The sequence below is a fragment of the Acanthochromis polyacanthus genome, chromosome 5, assembly GCF_021347895.1.
Source record: "Acanthochromis polyacanthus isolate Apoly-LR-REF ecotype Palm Island chromosome 5, KAUST_Apoly_ChrSc, whole genome shotgun sequence".
Lineage (NCBI taxonomy): Eukaryota > Metazoa > Chordata > Actinopteri > Pomacentridae > Acanthochromis > Acanthochromis polyacanthus.
This window is the reverse complement of record NC_067117.1, coordinates 32,988,876-33,015,981: the sequence shown is the minus strand read 5'-3', so window position 1 is coordinate 33,015,981 and position 27,106 is coordinate 32,988,876. Positions and strand designations below refer to the sequence as shown.

Below are 27,106 nucleotides of genomic sequence, written 5' to 3'. Positions count from 1 at the left end.
TCCAACTACAAAACCAGGAGTCTCGGCTTCACTTCATCTTTCGGTTTGAATATGAAAACTCTACAAACAGGAACATCGCTAGAGGATGTGAGCCGACTTTGGCGCCCTTCAAACCGAGTTGCTTACTTGTCTTGGCCGGAACCGTTGCAGCGATGGCAGCTGTCGTTGTTGTTGGTCCCAGAACCGTTACACACCCAGCAGGGTTTCTGTGGAGACACGATTCAAACGACGGTTTCGCAGTAAATCCACGTTACATAAGAGCCAATGGATTTTATAAGTTTATCAACCCGATGCACACTACAGGCCAGAAGTTTGGAAGAAAGATTGAATTTTTACAAAAAAGATGGCTAATGCTAACAGTGGCAACAAATGCCAATACTGATGGCTAATGCCAATACTGATGGCTAATGCTAATAGTGATGGTAAATGTTAATAGTGATGTGTAATGTGAGCATGTACAACAAAACTTGTAAAACCGGGACAAGAAATCAGGATTGAGGACTTATTCCTTATGTCTTTATTTCAGCTTTGATGATTTGTAAAAGCTCCACTTGCAAACACCTTCTTCATTTTGTTGTCTTAAAATCTATTAAATTACCTTTCAACATCATTCACAACAACTTGAAATATGAGAATCCAGGTTGTACTTATGGCTTTCCACCACCAAATGTGTCCTCTCTTGTCCCTGAGGACATTTTTCAGTCGTAATGGTTAGCAATAGCATGGCTATTGCTAACCATTACGACTAATGCTAACACTGATGATAATGCCAATACTGATTCAGAATCTGAATCTGAGACTATTACCATTAGCCATCAGTATTAATATTAGCCGGTGTTAATACTGATGGCTAATGCCAATAATGATGTGTAATGGCACTGATGGCTATTGTAACAGTGACGACTAATGCTAATATTGATGGCTAATGCTAATACTGACTGCTAATTTTAATACTGATGGCTACTGCAAATATTGATGGCTAATGCTAACACTGATGATAATGCCAATACTGATTCAGAATCTGAATCTGAGATTATTACCATTAGCCATTAGTATTAATATTAGCTGGTGCTAATACTGATGGCTAATGCTAATAGTGATGGCAAATGCCAATAGTGATGTGTAATGCCAACTGATGGCTATTGCTAACAGTGACGACTAATGCTAATACTGATGGATAATGCTAATACTAATGGCTAATGCTAACAGTGATGACTAATGCCAATACTGACGGCTAATGCTAACAGTGATGAATAATGCCAATACTGACGGCTAATGCTAATAGTGACATGTAATGCTAATACTGATGATTAATGCTAATAATGTTGGCTTATGCTAACAGTGACGATTAATGCCAATACTGATGGCTAATGCTAATACTGATGGCTAAGCTAACAGTGACGACTAATGCCAATACTAATACTGATGGCTAATGCTGACAGTGACAACTAAGGCTAATACTGATGGCTAATGCTAATACTATGGCTAATGCTAATAGTGACATTTAATGCTAATACTGAGGGCTAATGCCATGGAATCTGGGCACACTTTAGCGATGACATGGTTAAATAGCAGTTAATAGGTACATAATATGGCCAATATTGATAAGCAGAGAGCATTGTAGGAGTTTAGCTAGCACTGGGTGCCATGACAAAGACTTCTGTGGTGCTTAACCCTTTACGCTTCAGTGCGTCGTAGGTGTACCGCCGGCGGTACACCTACTAATTTGCATAGGAATTTCAAGAATGTCCGACGGCTGCAAACACGATTATACAAACACTATACGCCGATGGAAAGCTTAGATTCTCATGAATCCGCCGGTATAAACCACTTTCAGATGCGATTACTACAGCGGGTGAGAAAAACACATTTGTCCGACAAAAACGAATATTCATCCATCCGTTCTCTATACTGTACACGGCTTCAACGCACACAGCGCGACTCACATTTCCGGGTTCATTACTACACACAAAAAAAAAGATTCCACAAAAAACGGCCATAATCCAACCTTTTACATCCAGACGACACAAGCCAGTAAACTGTTTTGTCCAAAACATGTCCTGAAGTCGTATAAAATCCCCGAATCGGTCATTTTCAAGGAAATGCACCTCGTGATGTCTGTCCAATATTCCCCGTATTTTTCGTAATTTTTTTATTTAAAAATAGAATATTAGCGATTTTTTTGTACTGAAAACGGCTGGAATTGACTGAAGCTTAAAGGGTTAATGACCTCCGACCAGCGCTTTTGTGTTGACTCAAATTAGGATTGACGACAACGACTTTCTTTGACTTTGTGGCAGAAATCTTGTGTCTGTTGAGTAAAACATTATCAGTATAAGAAAAATGCTCACTATTGCTTGATTACACTGCCGATTTTTAATTTTGAAATTTATTCCACATTTGCATGACAAGTTTCCTCCCTTTACGAAACATGTGTGACAGCAGCCGTAAACAAAGAATCGGGGTGATGTTCATGCAGATGCTATTTGTTTAAAAATGCCTCAATATGTATTCTATATCTGTATTCTATCTTCTCATCAAGCTTTTCCTGTCAACAGTGATTATGGATGTTATTATTATTGATTCATGTATTGAGAGGTTTATGTCTGCTTACGGATCCATTTCCCTGGCACTCTTGGCACGGCATCGTCCCGGTGGCATGACAGGAGTGGCAGTCCTGCACAAACACACACACAGTAGAGTTAAAAATAGCATCACTATCTGCTGGACATTCAGAATCCTGCTCTCTAATTGGCTGTCAGCTGCTCATTCGCAGCAAATTTTAAATTCCCCGTCAGAGCTCGGCCTAAATTAAACAGCAGGTTACCATGGCAACAGTGCAGATGCTACTCGCTGTGTTAGCAGTTGAGTCTAGACCCGAGCAACAGAAACCTCAGAAAAACCTCAACAGACCCAGGTAGTTTTCAAAACTTCTAGCCGGACAATGTTGACTCATCTTTTCAAGCAGGAAGCTCCCATTTTGTTGCAGAAACCTGCTGCTGGTGTTGCATTCGCTACAAAAGAGCCATTGCACATTAACTTCAGGGGGTCTTGGAGTCTCCACTACTTTTGAAACCTCTTCAAGAAACCCCAGATTGTCTTTTGCGGGCCTGAAGAATCGTCTCAAAAACAACTTGAACCTTGTCCCCAAGACACGGGACCTTAGGAACCTCAAGAACCCCTTGAAGAGCTACAAGGACTTCTGGAACCTTTTCTTGAGATACTTCAACTTCTTCGCTTGGGGCTGAAGCGCACCATCAATCCAGGCACCTTCCTCAGAGAGCTTTTCAAAGAGCACTGGGACATCTTAAAAGATTCTGAAGTTCTTCATTAAACCCTTAAGACCCTTCCAGAGTGCACTCACCGGGTTCAGATGACTGCCTGGAGGGTTACAGAGCCCCAAGCAAAATAGGTAAAGCTTTCAAAACTTAAAGCAAGACAATATCACCTCATCCTTTTGAGCAGGAAGCTCACAGTTTGTTGCAAACACCTCAAGAACAAAGATAGTTTATTTCCTCACAGGTATACGACATGACATGCAGGAGAAGCTTTCCAGACAGTGGAAATGTTTTGTGATAGAATCTTCTGTCTGAAAAGCTGGGGGGAAACTTCAGGGTAGACCCAGAATTCTCTGGAGGGAGTATATATCTCATTTGTCCTGCAAACACCTCAGGATTTCCCAAAAAGAGCCAACCCGACCCAATTCCTGATGAGCAGAAGAAACTGCACTATACTTCTGAACACTTTCATGAACCTCTGGACCCTTAGAAGGTCTGTACGGCTTCATTTGTAACCACAAAGTACATTATATCCTTCTTGAACCAGGGATCCTGAAGAACTTCAAAAAAATCTTCAGAATTTACAAAGACAACCTTAAGGAAATTTGGAACAGCTTCAAGCAATGTCCTATAGAATAATTTGAACCTTCTAAGAGATTCTCACAAACCCAAAGAGGCCAAGTTGGGACTTCAACAACCCAAATAACTCTAAGGTATCCATAGAACCTCCTTAATATTCTGACATCTTGAAGGGCCCCAACAACATTCTCAGACCATGGTCCCAATGAAATATCTTGAAAATTGTAACAACAGCTTTTTCTACTTCTGGAATATATTCAAGGACTCCTGGAGGTTTTTGGTGGCATATATAAATAGCCTCCTCAGTTATCATTGAAACTTTCTCAAGGAACTCTTAAACCTCTTCAATGACCCTTTTGACATCTTGTGAACACCTTATGGCCCTGTGGAACAAAATGAGCTTGTTGAACATCCATCCATCCATCCATCCATCCATTCTCTATACACCGCTTTATCCTCATTAGGGTCGCGGGGGGCGCCGGAGCCTATCCCAGCTGACTCCGGCAAAGGCAGGGGACACCCTGGACAGGTTGTCAGTCTGTCGCAGGGCTACATATACAGACACACAATCACACTCACATTCACACCTGGGCAATTTAAAGTGATCAATTAACCTCAGCATATTTTTGGACTGTGGGAGGAAGCCGGAGTGCCCAGAGAAAACCCACGCATGCACAGGGACAACAGAAAGATCCCAGGCCCAGGCTGGGATTTGAACCAGGATTTTCTTGCTGCAAGGCAAAAGGGCTAACCACTACTCTAATGTGCAGCCCGCTTGTTGAACATCTTAATGGAAAAGTTTCTCAAGGAGAAACTTTTGAAAGAACCCTTGAGGTTGGAGGTTTTTGGTGGCATATATAAATAACCTCCTCATTTATCATAGAAACATTCTCAAGGAACTCTTAAACCTCTTCAATGACCCTTGGGACATCTTGTGAACACCTTATGACCCTGTGGAACAAAATGAGCTTGTTGAACATCCATCCATCCATCCATCCATTCTCTATATACCGCTTTATCCTCACTAGGACCCCTCAGACCTCCTACTGAACCAACAGAACTCACTCTGACACTTGTGAAACTTTCTCAAGGATCCTAAAGTATGTAAACTCTAAACTTGTTAAAACCACAGTAGAGATCAACTGCAGGTAACCCTAACAACTAGGCGGACTTTGACAGACAGCTGCTGTTGACCAATCACCTTGATGGAGGAGGTGTAAGGCACCCGGATCACTTCCTTGTGGTCGGAGAAGAGTTTTGGGGCCGTGGCCTGGATCTCCCAGGGACGGGGGGCAGTCTGGGTGTAGAAGTCAGCCAGCTCACCTGTCAATCACACCACAACCAGCTGTCAATCAAACACCTGTACCAAAAACACCAATAATAAGCAACACTCAGAATCTGGCTGAACAAATGCATGTACCTTCATGAGGCTTGGTGGCCCAATCAGTTGACCTGGACTCAGAGAACGTCTCTAGACGGTACTGCAGAACAGAAAACACACTTTAACTACAGAGCAGCACCTAAAGGTACAAATATATTTTGACTTTCTGATTGTAGCTTTGTGGATCAAGTGAAAGTGAAACATGTGCTGTTGTGTGGTGACTTGGACTGAATATAATACAAGTATATTTGTGCAAAACAATAAGTAAAGATTCCTGTTTCAGACATCAAGATACTTCATCAGCTCAAACATTTAAACCATAACTCACATGGTAATGTCACATGACATTCATGTGAGAATCAAGTGTTTGCAAACTGATGTGAAACTGTCTATGGAGTAACGTTCTCTGTGTGGATTCATTTAGTCGAACAGGAAGGAACAGCAGAGCACTATTAACCAAAAAAACAATTGTTTGGCTTTGAAATACATGTTTGCTGTTGCTGTTTTTTTTTTAAATCTTTCTAAAAAAAATGCCAAAATTACATAATGTTTTGACAAATTACACAATTTGTTGGACCAATCATGTGTGACGTATAGTTCTATTACCACAATAACCACATCTATGCTAAAAATTTTCATCAAAATTGTTTTTATCTACGTCTCACTTAAAAAATCTGTCAAAAATTGCTCTAGCCTGATTCTGTAAAAAGCAAAAAAATTGTGTGATCTGTCAGGCAACCACGAAGTTATAAGTGACTCAGATGTGACCAACAGTCATGTGACAAAAATTCAGGGACTTTTAAGATTAACTGCAGGCAGTTTTTACACAGCAGATATGAGGTGAGTTTTAGTAGAAAGAAAAGCTTCCGCTTTAACTTGTGGTCTCTTGGTCCACAAGTTACAGGAACACATTACAAACATGACAGAAAAATTTAAATATTTTATTACCTCCGCCAAGGAGGTTATGTGACACCCAGGGTTTGTGTGTCCGTCCGTCCGTCTGTCCGTCTGTTAGCAAGATAACTCAAAAACGCCTGGGCAGATTGACATAAAATTTTGAGGGCATGTAGACTATGGTAAGAGGAAGAGCTGATTTAATTTTGGTGGCAATCTGGAAAGGATCCTGGATTCTGGATCACTTTGAATTTTTTAGTATGTTTTATTACCTCCGCCAAGGAGGTTATGTGATTTTTAGTATGTGGTCCAAAATATGACAAAAGCATCATAGGTTAGCATGTCATCCAACAAATTGGAACAAGGTGTCCAGATAGCTCAACTGGTTAAGAAGGTGATTTGTAAACAGAACTGAGTCAGAGACGCAGGTTTGATTCCAGGTCGTGATCCTTTACTGCATGGGTTTCCTGTTTTCCTCTCTATCCTTGGCGGAGGTCTGCACTTTCTGAGTGCTTTTCTAGTTACCTCCGCCAGGAGCATATGTAATCACCGGAGTTTGTTTGTCGGTCCGTCTGTGTGTGTGTGTGTGTGTCTGTTTGTCTGTTAACAGCATAACTCAAAAAGTCATGGACGGATTTTCACCAAATTTTTACAGGATGTCCAGAAGAGCACGAGTAAGAATCGATTAGATTTTGGAGGTGATCCGAATTACCATCTGGCGGCCGCCTGGTTAGGCGGCCTTGTGGCCATATCTCAATTGTCCTTCGACCTTCAAAAAATTCCTGGGTCCAGACGGTGATTCGGATCACCTCCAAAATCTAATCGATTCTTACTCTTGCTCTTCCGGACATCCTGTAAAAATTTGGTGAAAATCCGTCCATGACTTTTTGAGTTATGCTGTTAACAGACAAACAGACACACACACACACACACACACACACACACACACACACACACACACACACACACACACACAGACGGACACGCAGACGGACAGACAAACGGCATGGCGGAGGTATGCGCTCTCCGAGTGCTTTTCTAGTTCTTGTTGTGGCTCATTGAACCCTCTGAAGCCCAAAAACATACTGGCAGGTTTGGAATTGGTGCTATATTTTTCCAGAATCACCAAAATGCAAGTATTTATTTGTAAAACTATAAAAGCACTCAGAGAGTTGTTAGAGCAGATTCTTTGGTACTGTTAATGCGGAAAAAACACTCGGAGACAAGGATGACTCAGAGTCAAAATATTCATTTAAGAATATTTAGAACAAAAACGCATTGGATAGTACAGAAATGCATGCATGCATGCAGACTCCCTGTTGTTCTAGCTGACATCAGATTGGCTAAAACTAAGACAATATTCCTCTGCATGCAGCTGTTTGCAACAGAGAGTGAATTCTAAACTATTACATGAATTTTTAACTAAGAAGGTGTTGTCTTCTGATTGGTTCACACTGCCAGATGTCTTCAGTCTTCGTCCAACCACATCCGTCTTCACCCTGTATTGAGAGTACTTTGCATGTGTGTATATGTGCCTGCCTGAGGTGTGATTTCCTGTGAGCTTTCCACAGACCACAACTCAGCTCTCTGCAGACAACAGGTCTGAGCTTCTTGCTCAATTTATGCTGAGTTTTCAGTTTTATTAATTCAGCTTATTAAATTTTATATTTAATAACAGTACAACAATATCAATAATTTAATTATTTGTATAAGGCAGATTAATCTGATTTTATCCCTATTTTAATCTAGGATCCTCATAGGTTAATATAAGATTTCTATGCCTGTCCCCAATTTACTGTTAATTTAAGACATTGTTGATTACATTTTCTTTTAAATATTTTTCTTATGAACATTATATTTTAATCTTAATTCCCCAATATTGTTTTATGGTTTAATACTTTAACTTTTATTCTTGTTTAAACATCTGGCTGTTGTTTGAACCTCTTGCCCTGTCTCTGTCCTCTGTGAGTACATGACAAGTTGCACATCTCTGTAACTGCAGACCCCCCTCTTTCTTTCAGGTATTGCATAGTTTTAATGGATGTTCTTCACTTTTATTTTAAAACTGTCACCGGTCCACGCTAAACTGCCATCCTAGATGCTATTCTTATTTCAGTTTGTCAGTTTGAAGCGAGGGGGAAGAGTTTTCCCCTCAGCTCTTTGAAAGGTCAGTTGTAACCGCAAGCCTTTGATGATTAAATGGATTATAACTAAAGATAGAATTAAAACATGATTGTTTGATAGATAGGTTGAAATGAATATTCCCCACAGAGTGCAGACCTCCGCCAAGGATAGAGAGGAAAACAGGAAACCCATGCAGTAAAGGATCTTGAGCTGGAATCGAACCTGCATCTCTGTTTACAAATCACCTTCTTAAACATTTGAGCTATCTGGACACCTTGCTCCAATTTGTTGGACGACATACTAACCTATGATGCTTTTGTCATATTTCGGACCACATACTAAAACATACTAAAAAAATTCAAAGTGATCCAGAATCCAGGATCCTTTCCGGATTGCCACCAAAATTAAATCAGCTCTTCCTCTTACCATAGTCTACATTCCCTCAAAATTTCATGTCAATCTGCCCTGGCGTTTTTGAGTTATCTTGCTAACAGACAGACAGACAGACAGACAGACAGACAGATGGACACACAAACGTCGGGTGTCACATAACCTCCTTGGCGGAGGTAATTATCAGATTTTCAACTTTCTAACAGTGAAGGTATTATCTGTGATGTGTAGTTCCATTGAGCAAATTATTCAGATCTAAGCTTAAAATCACGATATTGTATTGAAATAATTTCATTGTATAAGTCTCGTATAAAACTGTGTATTTACTGTTTTTGAGCCATGCTGCATTTATTTTATTGCTCCAGTTTGTTTTGTTTTGCTCGTAGTGTTGCCAATGCTTAAAAAAATGTACAGTAAAGGAGAAAAGGTTGATAGATTGGACAGTATGTGTAGAAATACGTGTACACATGGCTGATGAATGAGGCCCAAGTTATAAATGCAGAAGTCTGTTATAATTTTTTTTAGATTTCCCAAAAAAACTTTTGCTTTTCACAAAGTCAAGTTGAAATTATTGACAGAAAATGTGTTTTACACAATACATATTGCACCATCCTGTCTAATCCAGTGTGGTTCAGTGACCGAGTCGGATGTTCTTGCATAAAAATCTTGCTGACATAACAGCCTGTGGTGGTATTTATTAGAGCTTCGTGCACAAGTCCAGTCACGTAACATACATGCAGTCATTACAGCTGAGTGACAGAGTTGCATAGCTGATGCTGATATGGCCAAGTTGAAGGCATGTCAGCACTCAAATTTGTTGTTAATGTAGAATCAAAGTTCCCATACGGGGATTGTTTTTTTACTGTTTAGTGGGTGTTCTAAACTCAGAGATGTAAAATAAAAGCTGTGAGAATGTGAAGTTTACTTCTGAAATTCCTGTGTCCGTATCTCAAGATGGTCTCCTAACTTTACCAATCTGGAACAACTGAGAAACCAATAGGGGTCCAGCTTTGTTAAGAGTGAACACAAGAGACTTCATGCACTGACAGCATCTGAGGAACTGAACCCCCAGTGGATTACTGGTATTATTGATGCTAATGTCCCCACAGTGTTAGCTTGTGTGACCAATGTAGCCAACATTAGCATTAGCTACAACAAAGGAAAAATTCTTTGAGCTGCCTCACTGTGTGGCTAATGAAGCTAATGTTAGTTTTGATGGTATGTTCATAAGTCAGAGCTCCATGGAAACTTTAATTTAAACCAGTAAACAAGGAGTGAGAGGGTTACTGTGTTTTCATGTTGTACTTCAGTTCAACCTAAACTCAGCTGCTGTTAGCATCTGTTAGCTTCTCTCCTGCTCTCTGTGCTCACATAAACTGCATTTTGATACAGCTGAATTCGCAATAAAGCTGTTCTCATTCATGTATTTTCCTGTTTCTGCTGTCAGACAGCAGAACAAGGATGAAATAGTGGCTGAAACTCCTTCAGACAACATGTTAACCAGCATTTACTTCATTTCCAGGCTGCTACTCTGCAGCTGAAATACAGATTTTAAGACGTCGTCTGACAAACTCACCCAACACAGGAGTAAAAAACAATACCAGTGCTGAGAATTCAAAGATATTTCATGTAAAATGATGCTCACAGAGAAAGTTAGGAGACAGAAAGTCCTGCTCTCATAGACTCATTCATCTGTCAAGCACAGACAGAGAGAGTGTTCTACCTGAAGGGGGCGGGACCAACAGGAGCTCGGCTATGTTTAAACAGCTAACAGCATCATAGAGTGTGAACATCAGTCACCCTGTACGTGTTGAATGGCTCCATCTTGGTGATGACGCCATCGTTGGCCGGAGCTTTACTGTAGCAGCAGTGAGACGAGGCGAAGCTCTTGAACGCATCACAAGCCACATCCTCCGACAGAGAGGGGATGCTGCAACACATACATAAACACAATAAAAACAAAAACTTGAATATTCCCTAAACTCCACAGATGCAGGTGATTGGCTGGTTGTTACAGGTGGATGAGCCACTCAGGTGATGTCGTACCTCCAGTCGGCAGGTACAGCTCCTGGTTGGGGCGGAGCTACAGGCTCAGCGGGCATCGGAGGTGGAAGGAAACCTCCTGTAGATATGGCGACACTTGTATAAAAAGTTATGCCGTGAAAACATGAACATTATGTGAAGAGCTGAGAATCCTTTTACCTCCTCCAGGAACCAGGCCTTCGTATCCGGGGACGGTGCCGAACATGTTGGCCTGGGCGGTGGGGGCGTTGAGAGGGGGGTAGATAGCTGGAAAAAACAACAAACAAACTAAAAGTTCTTACAGCAGGAATGGACAGAACTTTGGTTGCTGCTTATATCATTAACTCAACTATAACACTAACCTAGCATGGCGATATCATATCATACCAAACCATATCAATCATACCCTAGTCCACTAATTACTAGATGGACTCCTAATATTATCGATCTGGTGACGAACTGAGGAACCAGTAGGGGCCAACAAGGAGGATCCTTAGTGTTAGCATGTTGTGTGGGTAATGTGGCTAGCATTAGCATTAGAACATTAGCATTAGTCACAACAACAGGAAAACATGTTGGGTTAGCTTGTCATATGGCTATTGTGGCATTACCATTTGCCACGACAGTAGCCAAATCCTGTGAGTTGGCTAACGTGGCTAACACTAGCTTTGATAATATGCCCACAGATCAGACATCTGTGGAAACTTTAAACCAATAAACAAGGACTTGGTGGGTTACTGTGTGTCCCCACAACAATAGAAGAATCCTTCATATTAGCATGGTCTGTGAAATTTGCTATTATTGTGGCTAGTATTAATATTAGCCACAACAAAAGGAAAATTTTGTGGTTTAGCTCATTGACTCATGGCTAATGTGACATTAGCATTAGCCACAACAATAGCCAAATCCTTTGTGCTAACATGTTATGAGGGTAATGTGCCACAACAGTATGAAAATGCTGTGGGTTAGCATGTCATGCAGCTATTGTGGCATTAGCATTAGCCACAACAATAGTCAAATCCTTTGAGTTAGCACACTGTGTGGCTAATGTAGCTACCAATAGCTTTGATGATACGTCCACTGGTCAGATCTCTGTGGAAACTTTAAACCAGTAAACAAGGACTGGTGGGTTACTGTGTGTCCTCACAAGAATAGGACAGTCATTGGTGTTAGCATGTTCTGTGGCTAATGTGGCTAACATTAGCATTAGCCACAATAAAAGGAAAATACCTGATCTGGTTGCAGTTTTTAACAACTCAAATGTCATATGTAAATCTGCTGGACTGATGAGGCTTAGAAATGATGGAAAAGTATTAAAAAATGCAAAATTTGCATCTGTAACTCTGAGAATATTCATAGTATAAAGATAAAACTTTGCACAACTTCATTAAATACACTAAAGCTGTTGCAGAAGAAAAAAATCAGCTGATTCTGAGGAGGTTAGGGGGCAAATTTCTTCAGTTTAGGATATGTTTTAATGGAAAAACTGTTAGAATTGGAGCCTCCTCACTCTGGTTAAACAGTGAGAAGGGCAATGCCACGTTTTCCGCCCTCTAAAACTCCTGTAGTGTAAACATGAAATGAGAGGCTGCAGTAATTTCCCTGGATCCTCCCACCGCCCACGCAGCTGTTCCAGTAAGTCATCTTAAATGGTGGTGGAGGGGCTTTAAAGAGGCCCCACTCTGTTCTGTGTTCAGGAAAACGAACTCTCAGTGTGAGCTTTTCCTCACAGAATTCCCACACAGACACCAACTTTACCCCTCCGAGTTTATCTGGTGGCATTGAATGAGCCGATAACCAACAGATGATCAGCGTCTATCTGATCAATCAGCCCGATCACAAAAACTAACGGAGGTTCATCATCACTTTAATCCATAAAGCTTATCTGCTGTGGAAGTTTTTCACTAAAAACACCGACTGCAGCTCCGATATCAGCCACGTTTCTGATCAAATCATATATAATCTGAATAATTAATCATAATAATCATAACTACATTCGTGCAGCACTTCATAGCAATCAAAGCTGTTTTACAAGACAACAAACAATGAAAACACATTCAACGAGATCCTAAACATGCAAATATGAAGTAGGTAATTCAAGTTAATGTTAGTTTTACACCCTTTTCAAGAAAACAGCTGATGCATTAAAGTGCTTTTCCGGAAAAAAAAAGTTTTAATTTGTGCTGCAAATTAACTCCAACAAGTTTAAATATTGAGATTAAGACTCTACGGTGTTATTTAAGGTGATTTTCCCAAAGAAATGTGGTTATAAAAGAATAAAACCTCACAAAATGATATTAAATGATATGAACTACAACTTTACCTGACTATACTTTACAGTATATTAAGGCTGACAGTTTTAATTATTATTAGGACCAGCCTTGTTAATTGAGGACTAAAGTTATGATCCTTCAAAAATCTCTAAGAAAAAAAAACAGTACCAGAGATTTCCTGTGAGAAAGCGTATATTTATTTTTTCAGTGGATTGTTTCGTTCGACTTCATGAATCATCACAAAAGAACTCTTTTGTTTATCCAGAGTTAAACGCTGGAGGAGTTCAGTCCAAAAGCTCCTTTGGGTTTGAAAAGAAGCAAAGATTTAATATTGAACATTTGTAATACTTTTAATTTCTTACTTGGAGTGTCAACAAAATACACACAAAAGCTCCATAAGGACACTTTATCAGCCAGAAACTGTAAAAACTAATTGTCGAGCTCATCCTTGAAGTACTCATTTGTAACCAAATTTAAACTAATTTTATTCAACATGTCTCGTTTCAAAATTTGCCAAAAATAAACTCTTTGTTTTAAACAGATTTTGTAAAAACACAAAAATTCTGCTCTCTTTGGTGAATCAGTGGAGACATGAATGACTCAACTGTGACCAAAAGTCATGTGACAAAAATTCTGGGAGTTTTCCGACACTTTAGAGATGAAACCGATCGATTAGTAGAGAGAAAACGCTCAACAATGAAACTGATCGAGAACTTTTCTCTTTAATATTCACTCTGCATGGTGGTGTAATTTCTACTATGACTACAAATATAGCAAATTATGCAGAAAACCTATTGATTTCAGGGTTTTGTTAAAAGTCTGTAAAGAAAATAATTTTTAAAATTCTACTTTTTTCTGTCATTCTAACTGTATCATAATTGCACAGAAGATTCCTCTCTCCTTCTAGTCATCATTGTTCTGTTTCTATAGAGGTGCAGAACCAAAATTTTATGCGAAACAACCATAAAAAAAGACACAAAACAACTAAAAGGTGATGCAAACTGACTGAAACTCAGAAATGTCTTGTTTGCAGTTTGACACAGTTTGAATGACAGAAATCAGAAAATGCAGGAAACAAACAAAAGTTGATTTTTTTAATCTATATTTTAAAAAACTGGAATCAACATATTTAACATTTTTCAAAATGTACACAGTTGTTACTAACTCTTTAAAAAAACATAAGAGGCTTTGCATATTATAGATATTTAATTATTTACATTTTTTTATTGGTTTCCATATTTGTTTCCTCTCTGCTCTGTAAATACAGTCTGCAGTTCAGCCAAAAACACTGAATGTTTGTCACATGACTGTTGGTCACAGCTGAGCCACTGATGGCTTCAAAGTTGCACCGAACATCACAGAAGTTTTTGTTTTTTATGGAGTCTGGCTTAATCGAAGGGTTTATTTGTGGTGAATTTTTAAAGCAGATGTAGAATAAATTGATTTTAATGAAATATCATAAATTGAAGCTCAGATTTAGTTCAGTTTCTGATGTTTATACAGTTTTTAGCTGATAAATGTTGTAATTTTACCTTTTTTTAAGTAAGACTTGTAGAATAATTCAATTTTGACAAAATATGATTTTAAGCTCAGATTTGGTTCAGTTCTTCAACAGAGCTGCACGTCACAGATGAGTAGTTCAAGGACAAGGAAATCTGATTATTCTGTTTTATTACATTTTCAGGCTGATGAAAAATGGATTTCTGGTGTTTTATTAAAAGACAAAACACTTCTCAGACCCGTCTGCATGAAGAAAAGTGACTTCATACCATCACAGTGTCTTCGAGTATGAAATCCAAATCACAGAAGCTGCATTTTTAGCTAAAGGTCAAACATGTTGGAACAAACCTTTTATATAAAAGAAGAATTCTGATGCTACAGAAAACCTCCGACCCACGACTGTTCATCTCCAACGTGCAGCAACATGTTTGTTTGTACTAAACTTTTTCCACTCCTGTCCAAAGAATCACAATCACATTTTTGTTGCTTTTTTTTTTTTACGTCTTCAGGCTCCTGTTTTGGTGCCACCTGACAGCAGCATCCAGGCGGTTCAGCATCATTATGGAGCTGCAAAAAATAATTTTTATCCCAAGAGATCCTGTTTCTAGATTCACTGATCAGTTATTTGGTCAATAAAAAGTGAGAAAATGGTAAAAAAAAAAAAAAAAAAATGTGGATCAGTTTACTAAAATCTCTTGCTTGGTCCAAAAATATTCAGTTTATTGTCATAAGGGAGGGAAAAAATGAAAATATTCAGATTTAAGACACTGCAGTCATGGAATTTATACTGTTTATATTTTAAAAAATTGCTCAAACTAATCAAATGAATCAATATCTGACAATTAATTGATCAATCACTGCAAGTTTATAAGAACACAATAAATATTTTTCACCCACCTTTGCCTCATTTAAACACTTTAATCTTCATATTTTGTCATTTTTGTAGTCGACACCAGCCATTAGAAACTGCAACACTATGCACACTTAATGATTATTTTAATTGCTGAATATTTCCTTTATTAATTCATCAATTTGGTCGTTTATGAAGTCAGAAAATAGTGAAAAATGGTGACAAAACTTTCCTTAAATGTCTTATTTTGTCCAAATTTATTAAGTATACTGTCAAAAAGGAGGAAAAAGCTGAAAATATTCACATTCAAGACATTGCATTTACAGAATTTAGATAATTTTTTTAAAAGTTGCTCAAGTTAGCTAATTGATTGAAATAGTTGACAACTAACTGGTTAATCATTTCACCTTTATTATGTATAAATAAGCACTTTTGTTCCCTGTTTCCTCATTTTTATTTTTTTTGTCTTTAGGTTTGAAATGGCCTCTAAACACAAACATATGTTTCACTCTGCTTTATTAGGATACAAAGTATAATATACGTTAATCTGCTCTTCATCATTTTCCATTTTTGTAGTCATAACCAGCCATTAGAAACTACAACTCCATGCAGATTGAATGACTAATCTTATAGTTGAGTATTTTCTGTATTAATTAATTTGATTGGTCTCGTAAAAAGTCAGAAAATAAAGAAAGATGTGGCTCAAAGTTTCTTTAAATGTCTTATTTCGTCCAAATGTATTCAGTTTATTGTCATAAAGGAGGAAAGAAACCAGAAAATATTCACATTTAAGATGCTGCAATTACAACATTAAGACAGTTTTTCTTTTAAAGTTGCTCAAACTTGTTAATTGAACTAAAGGTTGACAACTAATTGATTAATCGTTGCAACTTTATCATGAATAAATAACTTTTTTGTCTTGTTCCCTCATTTTAATCTTATTTTGTCTTGTATTAGGACTTAAATTATCTCTAAACATGTTCCACGCGTATTTATATAGACAGAAACTCTAATCATCTTTAATGTAATCCTCATAATTTCCCATTTTTCTAGTCCTAACCATTCATTAGAAACTACAACTCCATGCAGAGCAAATATTTAAGACAAAAGTTAATTATTATCTTCATTGTTGAGTATTGTCTGTATTAATTTAAGGTTTTTTTGTGTGTTTTTGCTAAAACATCAGAAAATAGTAAAAAGTGTGGATCAGCGTTTCCTCACATTACTTATTTTTTTCAAAGATATTTTACTGTCAAAAATGAGGAAAAAACACATTTAAGAAGCTGAAATCACAGAATTTAGACTGTTTTTTGTTCCTTCATTTCAACCTCTTCTTTTGTTTTTCATTATAATTCCATTTACATGGCTTTATTTACCATTATTTAGTCAAATATAAGCTCAAATCCTTTCATCTAATCGGCACATTTTGCTTTAATAAGTGATAACCAGCCAGAAACAGAAAAACGAAGCAACAGTTGGCATAAAAGCACAATATTACTGTATTAATTTATTAGTTTGTCCAATGAAAGTTCAAAAATAGTAAAAGAAAGCGTTGTTTTGTCCAGACTTTTTCAGTTTATTGTCACAGAGGAGGAAAGAAACCAGCAAATATTTACATCTAAGAAGCTGACATTTTAATTAAAAAATTACTCAGACTGATTAATTTAAGCGTAAAGAACTAATTGATTGATGCGTCGCTGGAAGTGATTCGGGTTGATTCTGGCTTCAGTTTGTGCTGACATTCAAACAAAAGGACTGAAAAATGTCAGTTTAATCAAAGTTATACAAACAAATATGTCAGACAAATAAATAAATACAGTTTAAGGATGATATCTGCAGCACCAGGCTGAGGATTACTGGGTCTGACTGATTATTGAGGCCGATATTTGGCTATTTGTCCTCTGATGCAGCTGCTGCAGTCACTTCCTGGTTTCCGCTAAGTCCCGCCCACTGTTCCCTCCGATTGGCAACACATCACAGGTAGCGGCTAATTAACATTGAAGGCAGAAAGATAAAGACTAAGCACATTAGCAGAGCAGAGCTGAGTCTAATAAACCCGGCAGCCTTATAAAAACCAGCTCAGTTTGCCTGCGACACAGAAAACACCTCAATAGTCCGTCTTACTCTGCTTAAAATGCTAAGATAATGCTAATAGTGAGAAATTTGCAGTGTTAGAATGTAAATATACATTTATTGCTACTTAATTAAGAGTTCAAATGAGAATAAACCAGATGGAAGCAATCACAAGGTGCAAAAACAATAAATTTCCTGCATGACAATGAGTTTGTTTTCACTGTGGTAACTTACAAGTAAGAACTGATTAAACTGACATTTTAACCCAGATGTCCCTGAACATATCACAGGCTAACTTTTCCCCTGCAGATTCTCTTCTCTTGAGCTTTTCTGAATGAAAAACTCAAAAAATTCCCCCCATTAATCTCAGAAATCCTGAATTCCCCTCTGTCTTGTGGTTTCAGTGCCCCCTTATGAAAGCTTCTACAGACGCCCCTGCAGCAGTAGTTGTCCTCACGTTTCCTCTGTGAGCTTTCAGCTGTTGGTCTGAGTGTCCTGCAGGTAAACAATAATCATGTTTCACCTGATATCCACTTTACTGGCTCTGGTTTCTTAATCTTGGTGAATGTCGCATTCACGGTCGCTTTAAAAGCTTAAATTCTGCAAAAATAGCTAAATAAATAAAAATTAGAATTAAAAAAAAATCTGTGACAAAAAAAACCCTATTTTCAACTAGATTTAAGCCAGAATCTGCACCGAGCTGAACCTGGACTCAGTTTAGTCCCAGAAACTCAGTTTTTAGCAGCGCTGGTCTGCAGTTTCAGAGATTTGCCCCGGGGGCGAGTATTTTGGCTGCAGTGGGTCGATGCTGCGTTCAGGCTCCCGCCCTGTGTTTGTTGTGGTGTTTTGTGATGAGTTTAAAGTCCTACCTGCACTGTTCATCATGCTCCACGTCGATCACACACCGATTAGATCCGTATCAATCTCAAATCACCACAAAGACCCTCCGTCTGCTGCAGAGCTGATGATCAATGTGACGGAAGCGAGGACGCTGACATCCGGTCGAACCTTCACAATTAAAGACCTCACCTTCACAATTAAACAACAAACTTTCTAAATCAAACACCACATTTCTACAATGAAACACCAAACTTTGAAATTAAATACCAAACTTTCAACATTAAACACCAAACTTTCAAAATTAAACACAAAGCATCTACAATTAAACACCAAACTTTTCAAAATTAAGCACCAAACCTTCACAATTAAATACCATACGATAAAATACTTTTTAAAATTTTGCTCTCATAGATTTTTCCAGATTTTTAAAATTATGCACAATGATAATAATAATTTCACTACTTCCTATCTGTGATCAAACAATAAAACAAATTATTTTAAAAGTTACCGTTATTAAACAAATAGAAAATGATAAACAGTCATTTGGCTAAACAGGAATTTTCTTATGTGCACTACCAGTGAAAAGTTTAGACACACCTTCTCATTCAATGCTTTTTCTTTATTTTCATGACTATTTATAATGTAGATTCTCACTGAAGGCATCAAAACTATGAATGAACATATATGGAGTTATGTAGCAAACAGAAAAGTGTAAAAAAAAATATGTCAAAACATGTTTTATATTTTAGATTCTTCAAAGTAGCCACCCTTAGCTTTTATTACTGCATTGCAAACTCGTGGTCTTCTCTCAGCTTCATGAAGTAGTCACCTGAAATGGTTTTCACTTCACAGGTGGGCTTTGTCAAGGATCATTTGTGGAATTTCTTGTCTTCTTAATGGGGTTGGGACCATCATTTGTGTTGTACAGAAGTCAGGTTGGTCCACAGTTGACCGTCCTATTTGACAACTGTTAGAATCCATATTATGACAAGAACCAATCAGCTAAGAAAAGAGAAACAACAGTCCATCATTACTTTAAGAACTGAAGGTCAGTCAGTACAGAAAATATCAAGAACTTTGAATGAATCCTCCAGGAACCATCTAGGAACTACCCAAGAAACAACAAGGAAAGAATCTAGAAACTACCCAGGAACCTACCAGGAACCATCTAGGACCTATCCAGGAACCTACAAGGACTTTGAATGTATCCCCAAGTGCAGTCACAAAAACCATTAAGCGCTACGATGAAACTGGCTCACATGAGGACTACCCCAGGAAAGAAGGACCAAGAGTCACCTCTGCTGCTGAGGATAAGTTCATCTGAGCCACCAGTCTCAGAAATGGTGAGTTAACAGCAGCTCAGATTAGAGCCCAGATAAATGCCACACAGAGTTCTAGTAGCAGACACATCTCTACATCAACTGTTCAGAGGAGACTGACCAATCAGGCCTTTATGGTCACATAGCTGCTAAGAAACCACTACTAAGGAAAAGCAACAAGCAGAAGAGATTTGTTTGTTCAAGAAACACAAGGAATGGACATTAGACCATGAGTCCAAATTTGAGATCTTTGGTTCCACCTGCAGGTTGATGCTTTTACTTTGAAGGGCTGGGCCTCCAGTCTGAGCTGGTGAACTTGAAGGCTCTGCAGGAATGTGGTTGATGGAGGACCACGCCCCATCTGGACTGGATTACACAGAAACAACAGGAAACACACACCGGGAGGACACTACGATGTGAACAACCACCAACTCTGATTTGAGGAGCTTTTATCCTGAACGTTGCATATGTTTTTTCCTGCAGAAAACGTTGCAGCGGCAGATGTGCAGCAGATGTGCAGCAGGTCTGTCCTCGCCGCCTGCAGCTGTTTCCAGACAAGTTCCTGCAGTTTGTGTTTGTACGGGGTGAATATTTCTGAGGTCAGCTGGAGCCTTGAGGATGAGGAGTCACATCAGGTCACAGCCGGACCCTCCTCTTCCTCTTCCTCTTCCTCCTCCTCCTCCTCTTCTTCCTCCTCCTCCTCTTCCTCACTTTCCTTCCCTCCATCAACAGTCTGACCTTTCACAGCTGCATTACTTTATTTCAAATGTTCTCCTCCAGCAGATCGAAGCCGATCCAACATGTTTGTTTGCTCTCAGATTTATTTATGACGTTCTGTTTGTACAGTTTATTTTGTAAAGTCTTTCTCACACAGTCGTGTTCTTTCAAACTAGAAGGTGACGGATAAAGAGAGGAGGAGGCAGGAAACACAAACAAAGGTGTGCAGAAGTAAAGGGCAGATAATAAAGGAACAACAGTGAAGGTCAGCAGGAGGAACTTTATAATGTTGAGATCAGACCTTCAGAACAGGAAACTCATTTTTAGAGTCGTATCTCAAGAATTAAAGGACTTTGATAGCAGGAAAAGAAAAGAAATACTTGAACAAAGAGTGAGGAGAGATGAGCTGCAAGGAAATGAACATGATGAGGGCAACTAGAAGATAAAAAGTTGAAAACCTGGATTCATAAACCTGATTTATTGCCAAGTCTTCAAGAGAAAAATACTTCTGTGTAGTTTAAAGAAACTCAACATGGCCAGCAGGGGGAGCCACTGAGTAAGACTTTAGTCAGGAGGACAAGAAAAGAAGAGGAAGACTGAGGAAAATATATTTTAAAACAATTTATTGCTTTTTAATAGAATTTCTCTGTTGTGTTTATTTTATTTGTCATTGTTAGAATTAACTAGCAAAATTACAGAAGATTATATTTATTTACATGTTAACTGCAAAAAAACAAAACAAAACAAAAAATAGACCAGGGAAGATAGGCTCCAGCACCCCCCGTGACCCTAGTGAGGAAAAAGCGGTGTATAGAGAATGGATGGATGGATGGAGACCAGGGAAGGTAAAGAAGTAAGGAAAGGAAGTAAGAAAGGAAATGAAATAGGGAAAGGAAATGAGGAAAGGAAATAAGGGATGGAAACAAGGAAGGAAGGAATGGAAATAAATAAAAGGAAAAGAAAGGAAAGGAAATATTGAAATGAAAGGAAATAAGTAAAGGGAATAAGTAAAGAAAGGGTAAAGGAAGGAAAGTAAATGACAAAAGGAAAGTAAATAAGGAAAGGATATAAGGAAAGGAAATAAAGAAGGAAAAGAAATATGGAAAGGAAATAATGAAGGAAAAGAAATATTAGAAGGAAAGTAATTAAGGAAGGAGATGAAATGAGGAAAGGAAAGGAAAGGAAAGAAAAGGAAAGGAAAGAAGAAAGGAAAGAAAAAGAAAGGAACGGAAAAGAAATAAGGCATGGAAATAAGGCAAGTCAAGGAAATAAGGAAACACAGAAATGAAGAAGGAAAGAAATAAGGAAATGAAATAAGGAAGGAAAGACAATAAAGGAAAGGAAATAAGGAAAGGAAAGAAAGGAAATACCAGAAGCATCATGTGTCCAGCAGGTGGAGACCTTCAGTCAGTTTTTTTCTCCTTCACTGAGGTTTTTTCTCCATCCGTCAGGTTTTTTTTTTTCCTGCAGATGTCGGTGGTCTCTCACTGAGAATAAAGATCTGCAGGACTGAACCCTCTAACAGACATACTGAGGAAACCATGCCGTTTATACAAACATCTTCTGTGCTCTGGTCTGTAAATCAAACGCACCTCAAAGCGGTGCAGATGTTTGAAATGTTGTGAAGACTAATGTTGAGTTTGGAGCTCTGAGGGGCTGAGATGTTTACAGCCAGAGATCGGCTTCATGGTCGGGGTCTGTGGTGCTGAACAACCGAAATGATCTCTGTGTTCCCCGTCTTCTCAAACACCACGACATGTTTTCTTCTTCTAACAATGTTTTACCAATAAGCCAAGAGGATCAGATGTAAAATCCAGCCTGATACCTTAATTTATGCAGAAATAACTGATAATAGCTTCAGAAAAAGAGAACTAAAGGATCTATAGATTGTTAATGTTATGGATTCAGTGTGTGGTTTTATTATCAGTGTCCCTTTTCACAGATTCCCTCATAAAACCTTGCAGTTGACCTGCTTCATTCAACTCAACGTTGAATTCTGACACAAAGTGAAAAAAACATGTTTTAAATAATTATGCAAGAAGAAAAATTATGTTAAAAACTGTGGAATACTATTATGTTGAAACCTGTAAAAATTGTGAAAATAACAGCAAATACCTGTAAAATAATGGCATTTCTAGCTGATTTAAATACTATAGAAACAGTATAATATCATTGTCACACACTGTTAATGAACAAATTATTATTTCTAAAAATACAAAGTTTTGGCCTGTTTTTTTGGTTTGTTTTGGTTTAGTTTTTTTTAAATTAACATGTACTTTTTTCTGTGATTTTACTAGAAATTATCTGCAATTTTAAAAAAAACAGTTTAAACAATTAAAAGGAATTTTTAATTAAAAACATTTTTTCCCTTTTTTCACTTTTTAAAAGTTCCAGCTTTTTACAGTGCAGCCATAATTAATGCTGATTACAGTGACAACAATTGATAAAAAGGATTAAACACATATTATTATTGGTGATATTTGTCTGATTTAACCATGCCTTGTGATTCAAATTAAAGAAAATGTTGTAACTTCAAGGCACCTACACGTCTAAAAACAGGCTGTAAAAAAATCTGAAAATGTGGCCGCAAAAATGCATTGAACAACAATAGAATACTGCGACAATCAAAAACTGTTAGATGATGATAAATATGTGTAAAATATATCTATTAGTTTTAGGCTCTTAATGTGGACCATGTCTGCAGCTGTAGTCTACTGTGATCACTGATGAGAAATTAGGAGGCCATGAATCTAAGAATAACTGATTTTTAACAGCATTTCTACATCATCAAAACGGTTTAAAAAAAATTCAAGCTGCTCTATGTATATTTCTGATCCAGCAGATTTTGTCATATTACCAGAAGATTTAAATCTATGAAAGCACCAAAATGTAGGATTGTTTTATTGTAACAAAGATGCATGGGATTCCATAATATGAAATCCAGAATTATAGGAGTCATTAAAAACTCAGGGCTGACAGGATATTCATGGTGTACAGGAGGTTCTTGACTTACGTCAAAGTTCCATTCCTACGGATCGATGCAAGTCAATTTTTGCCCTAAGTCGGAACTCCAGTGAAAATGTAGACCAAGCCGTTACGTGCATCATGATAACAATCAGCTCTTCAGAAAAGTCATGAATACCAACAATTTTCATGCATGTAAGAATCATTTTACAAGAACATAACACAATATGTTGCACTGTTTTCACAACTTGGACTGCTTGAACATGCATAATGAAGGGCAAAAATGAGCAAATGTAGCACAATCCAAGGTGTTGTACAACCAGAGAATGTAAACAAAGCCGTCTTATAGCGCCGTGTGACGATGTATTCATCCGCTCCATTCACCCACTAGTTCCACGTAGCCTGTTCCGATGTAACGACAAAACGCCATAGGTCGATGACGTCGTAAACCGAGGACCTCCTGTTTATGTGTTGTAAACTTGTGTTCTTTTTCCTTTGGGTGACTAATCTGGTTTAATATGCTTGTTAAATGGAGCAGTTCAGTGTTTCTGTAACTCATTTATGTTTCTGTGTGTTTGTGTTTTGACGATAAAGATATTGTTAAAAAGGCAAGAACTAAATGTTTCACCTGTAAATAAAACAACAGAAGAAGAGGTTTCCGGCTGCATCATGAGTTTCTGTTAAAATCAGTTTTACACTCAGAAACTTGCAGGAAGTTTCTGTTCAGGAGGAGCTGAACTCACAACTCTGAGGCTCCAAGAGGATGTTTACATCACTGTGTGTGTGTGTGTGTGTGTGTGTGTGTGTGTGTGTGTGTGTGTGTGTGTGTGTGTGTGTGTGTGTGTGTGTGTGTGTGTGTGTGTGTGTGTGCGTGCGTGCGTGTGTGTGTGTGTGTGTGTGTGCATGTGTGCGTGTGTGTGCGTGTCATCCGGGTTGAGCAGAGTCAAGCATTCTTTCCATTAGCCTCATCAAATCGATGTCCAACACTCCTCCTCCATCTACTGTCCCTGTGCAGCCACTCAGAGTGTGTGAGCGTGAATGTGTGTCAGCAAAACGCCCGATCAATAAGCTGATAGGATATTTGATCGGTAAAAAATGGGACAACCAGTCTGTCTGATGTGGAAACCAGATAAACCGCAGCACATTTTTAAACCAGTTTCATGTGATTTCACAGCAGCAAAAACCCATTTCATTTTATGACTGGTTCAACCAACTCTGGAGATCTGCTGATTTTACATGAATATTCACCCTAAATGTACTAATTAAATAAGTTAAAACATTTTCATAATTAATACTTTTGTACACTTTTCCCTTAAGTATTAACATCAGGCAAATTTGTATTTTGTGAAGGAAAAATTACCCTTTCCCCTTTCTGAAGTATTTCTTTGCAGCTGTTATTTGACGTCATCCTAAATTATCTTCCGACAGGCAGACACTGTAGGAGGAAGAGATGCTAGGACTCTCTGCTCTGGTTCAGATTAGATATTGTCTATTCTGATGTGACTAAACAGACCAGTTGTCTCCATATTGGTCTATAATCTAAATCTGACCTTCTCCAAACCACAATATAAACCCAAAGATCATGGAGAATCCTCAGAACTGCTGCTGGTGTTGCTTGTATGAACTGCTGCTCTGTCGGTGTCACTTCTCCTGGTATCAGTGAACCTTTGTCAGGTAAATTGACATACCTGAAAATATTGTAGGGCCCTCATCTTAAGATTTAAATTATTCAGGTACATTTGTGTAACTAATAATATTCTAGGGTCTTTAATTTGATATTTACATTAGACAGATTAATTTGTATTTTATATTAGCTTGCATAAATGTTTACGTCTATCAGATAAATGTGCATATCTAATAATAATAGTATCTAAATTATTCAGGTAAATTTACATAATAACATGATAGGGACCTAATCTTAATCATGAAATTAGTCACACACATTTACATAATCAGTACTGTTGTAATAATCTGAAACTCGGTATTTAAATTAGTCCGGTGACAAGTTAACAAGTGTATTTGCATAATGAATATCAGCATACAGATTGCATATTTATTAACAGTGTCTAATGAGTTTGTTTAATTAATAATTTTGTAGGGTTTTTCCTTAGTATATTCATTATTCTGATAGAAGCCTTTTGGTTCAACACCATCTGTAGCTCTGGCTGAAATGTTGAACAACTCAGTCTTGATATTTGATCCAAATGAGGAGCAATACAATTTTTGCCATACTTTAACTTTCCAGCACGGTCATTGGTCAACATCTGAATTTGTGTTCAGTGTTAAGCAGCAAATATTAGCATTCAAACATGGTAAACATTGATGAACATCACCTGCTAAATATTAGCATGTTAGCATTCTGAGTATGTGAGTGTACTGCTTAGCATAAAGTACCAAAGAACAGTCTGACAGAGCTGCTAGTATAGTTATAGACTCCTACTTTTGTCCCAGTACCTTAGCTGTGTACTAGTACTAGTTACTAGTACTAATGTTTCCCATCAGTGTTAACCACCCAGTTCTAAAGGTTAGCTCAGATGTTTGGATCAGGGTTTATCTGCAGCCTGACAGACTGAACTGAGGTCAAGAAAGTCCCATTAAAGGACACCGTCCCAAACGCTTGGCCTGTTCCCTGTCAACCCGCTGTGTCGCCATGACAACAGCTCAGTAAACAACCCCGTCTTCAACAGACCCCTCGTCTCCATGGCAATGATAAACACTCAGGAGGCCTGACAGTGTGTTTATGTGAAATGAAGCAGAGGTTTGACCTCTGCTGCTGCTGCAGAGAAGAAGGTTACATCTAAATAAAACACACAAAACACTTAAATAAATGATTTAAGAGTAAATCTAATTATTAAAGAAATAACTAAAAAGATTTTTTTTAAAGTAAGGCCACATACCCCAAAGTAGAATCTCAGTGCAACCAAACTGAATCCACTTGTGATTACTGACACACAATTTAGAAGTCCACCTGTGATTTGCAGTCAGTCTAACTGCATTAACATGGTTCTAAAATGAGCTGTGAACAGCAGAACCTTCTCAGTTTTGGATGTATGTGCTGCTTCTATGTCTTCATCATGGCTCCACATGGAAAAAAAACTTAACAGAGGATTGGAAAAATCTGACTGAAAGACTTCACAAAGATGGAAAATTATCCAGGACAATCAGCGAACTAAACATCAGTGAACCACAGAGTCAGCAGTAACAGGAGGTATAGAAGGAGTCATAGCAGCACTAATCAGGGCTGCAGTGGTCGTCCTCCTAAAATGACTCCACAGACACTGAACTACTTTCACCATTTAGCTGAGGAAAACAGACAGCAGCTGCTTCAGACTTGGTTCAGGAGTTATTAATGGAAATCAGAGTTTGTGTGAAGCTCAGACAGTGAAGGACACTTCAGAACATCAACCTCTGTGGACGGAGGAAATGAAAAAAACTCTTCTTGCTGTTCGGAAACAAACTTCCAGATGGAACTTTGCTGAAGAACATGACAAGCCTGATGGATGTTGTGAGAACATTCTTTGATGACATAAGGCCAAGATAAATCTGCTGGGTTCAGAATGGGTTCAACATGTTTGGTGTGAAGCTGACCAGGACGACCACAGTGAATGTTAGTCCTGACAGTGAAGCATGGAGGTGGGAGTGTGATGATATGAGGCTGCATGAGTGAAAAAGATGTTTGAGAGATGATATTTATAGATACACCATGACTGTCTGTAGACAAGCCAAAATACTGTCTGACAAGATGAACCTTGAAGAAGAGGAATATTCCAGAACGAGAACAATCCAAAGATCAAAATCACAGAAGAGCTTCTACAGAGTAACAAAGTGAAAACTACAAACTGGACAGGTATGTGTCCTAAAACACCTAAGATGTGTTTGTGTCATAGAGATGGTCTTCTGAC

General features: G+C 38.2%; 1 protein-coding gene across 1 annotated transcript in view; it reads right to left on the bottom strand.

The window, feature by feature from the left end:
* LOC110964371 (protein SSUH2 homolog) overlaps positions 1-18,358 on the bottom strand; it is a 35,195-nt gene extending 16,837 nt beyond the window's left edge. Inside the window, exons 1-8 of the mRNA XM_022213077.2 lie at positions 18,234-18,358; positions 10,849-10,935; positions 10,693-10,768; positions 10,447-10,576; positions 5,278-5,338; positions 5,059-5,180; positions 2,615-2,677; positions 127-206 (exon numbers count right to left, since the gene is read on the bottom strand). Of these exons, the coding sequence (XP_022068769.1) occupies positions 127-206; positions 2,615-2,677; positions 5,059-5,180; positions 5,278-5,338; positions 10,447-10,576; positions 10,693-10,768; positions 10,849-10,935; positions 18,234-18,249 (635 nt within the window). The 5' untranslated portion in view covers positions 18,250-18,358. The remainder of the gene's footprint in view (positions 1-126; positions 207-2,614; positions 2,678-5,058; positions 5,181-5,277; positions 5,339-10,446; positions 10,577-10,692; positions 10,769-10,848; positions 10,936-18,233) is intronic.
* Between the last annotated feature and the right edge of the window lie 8,748 nt (positions 18,359-27,106).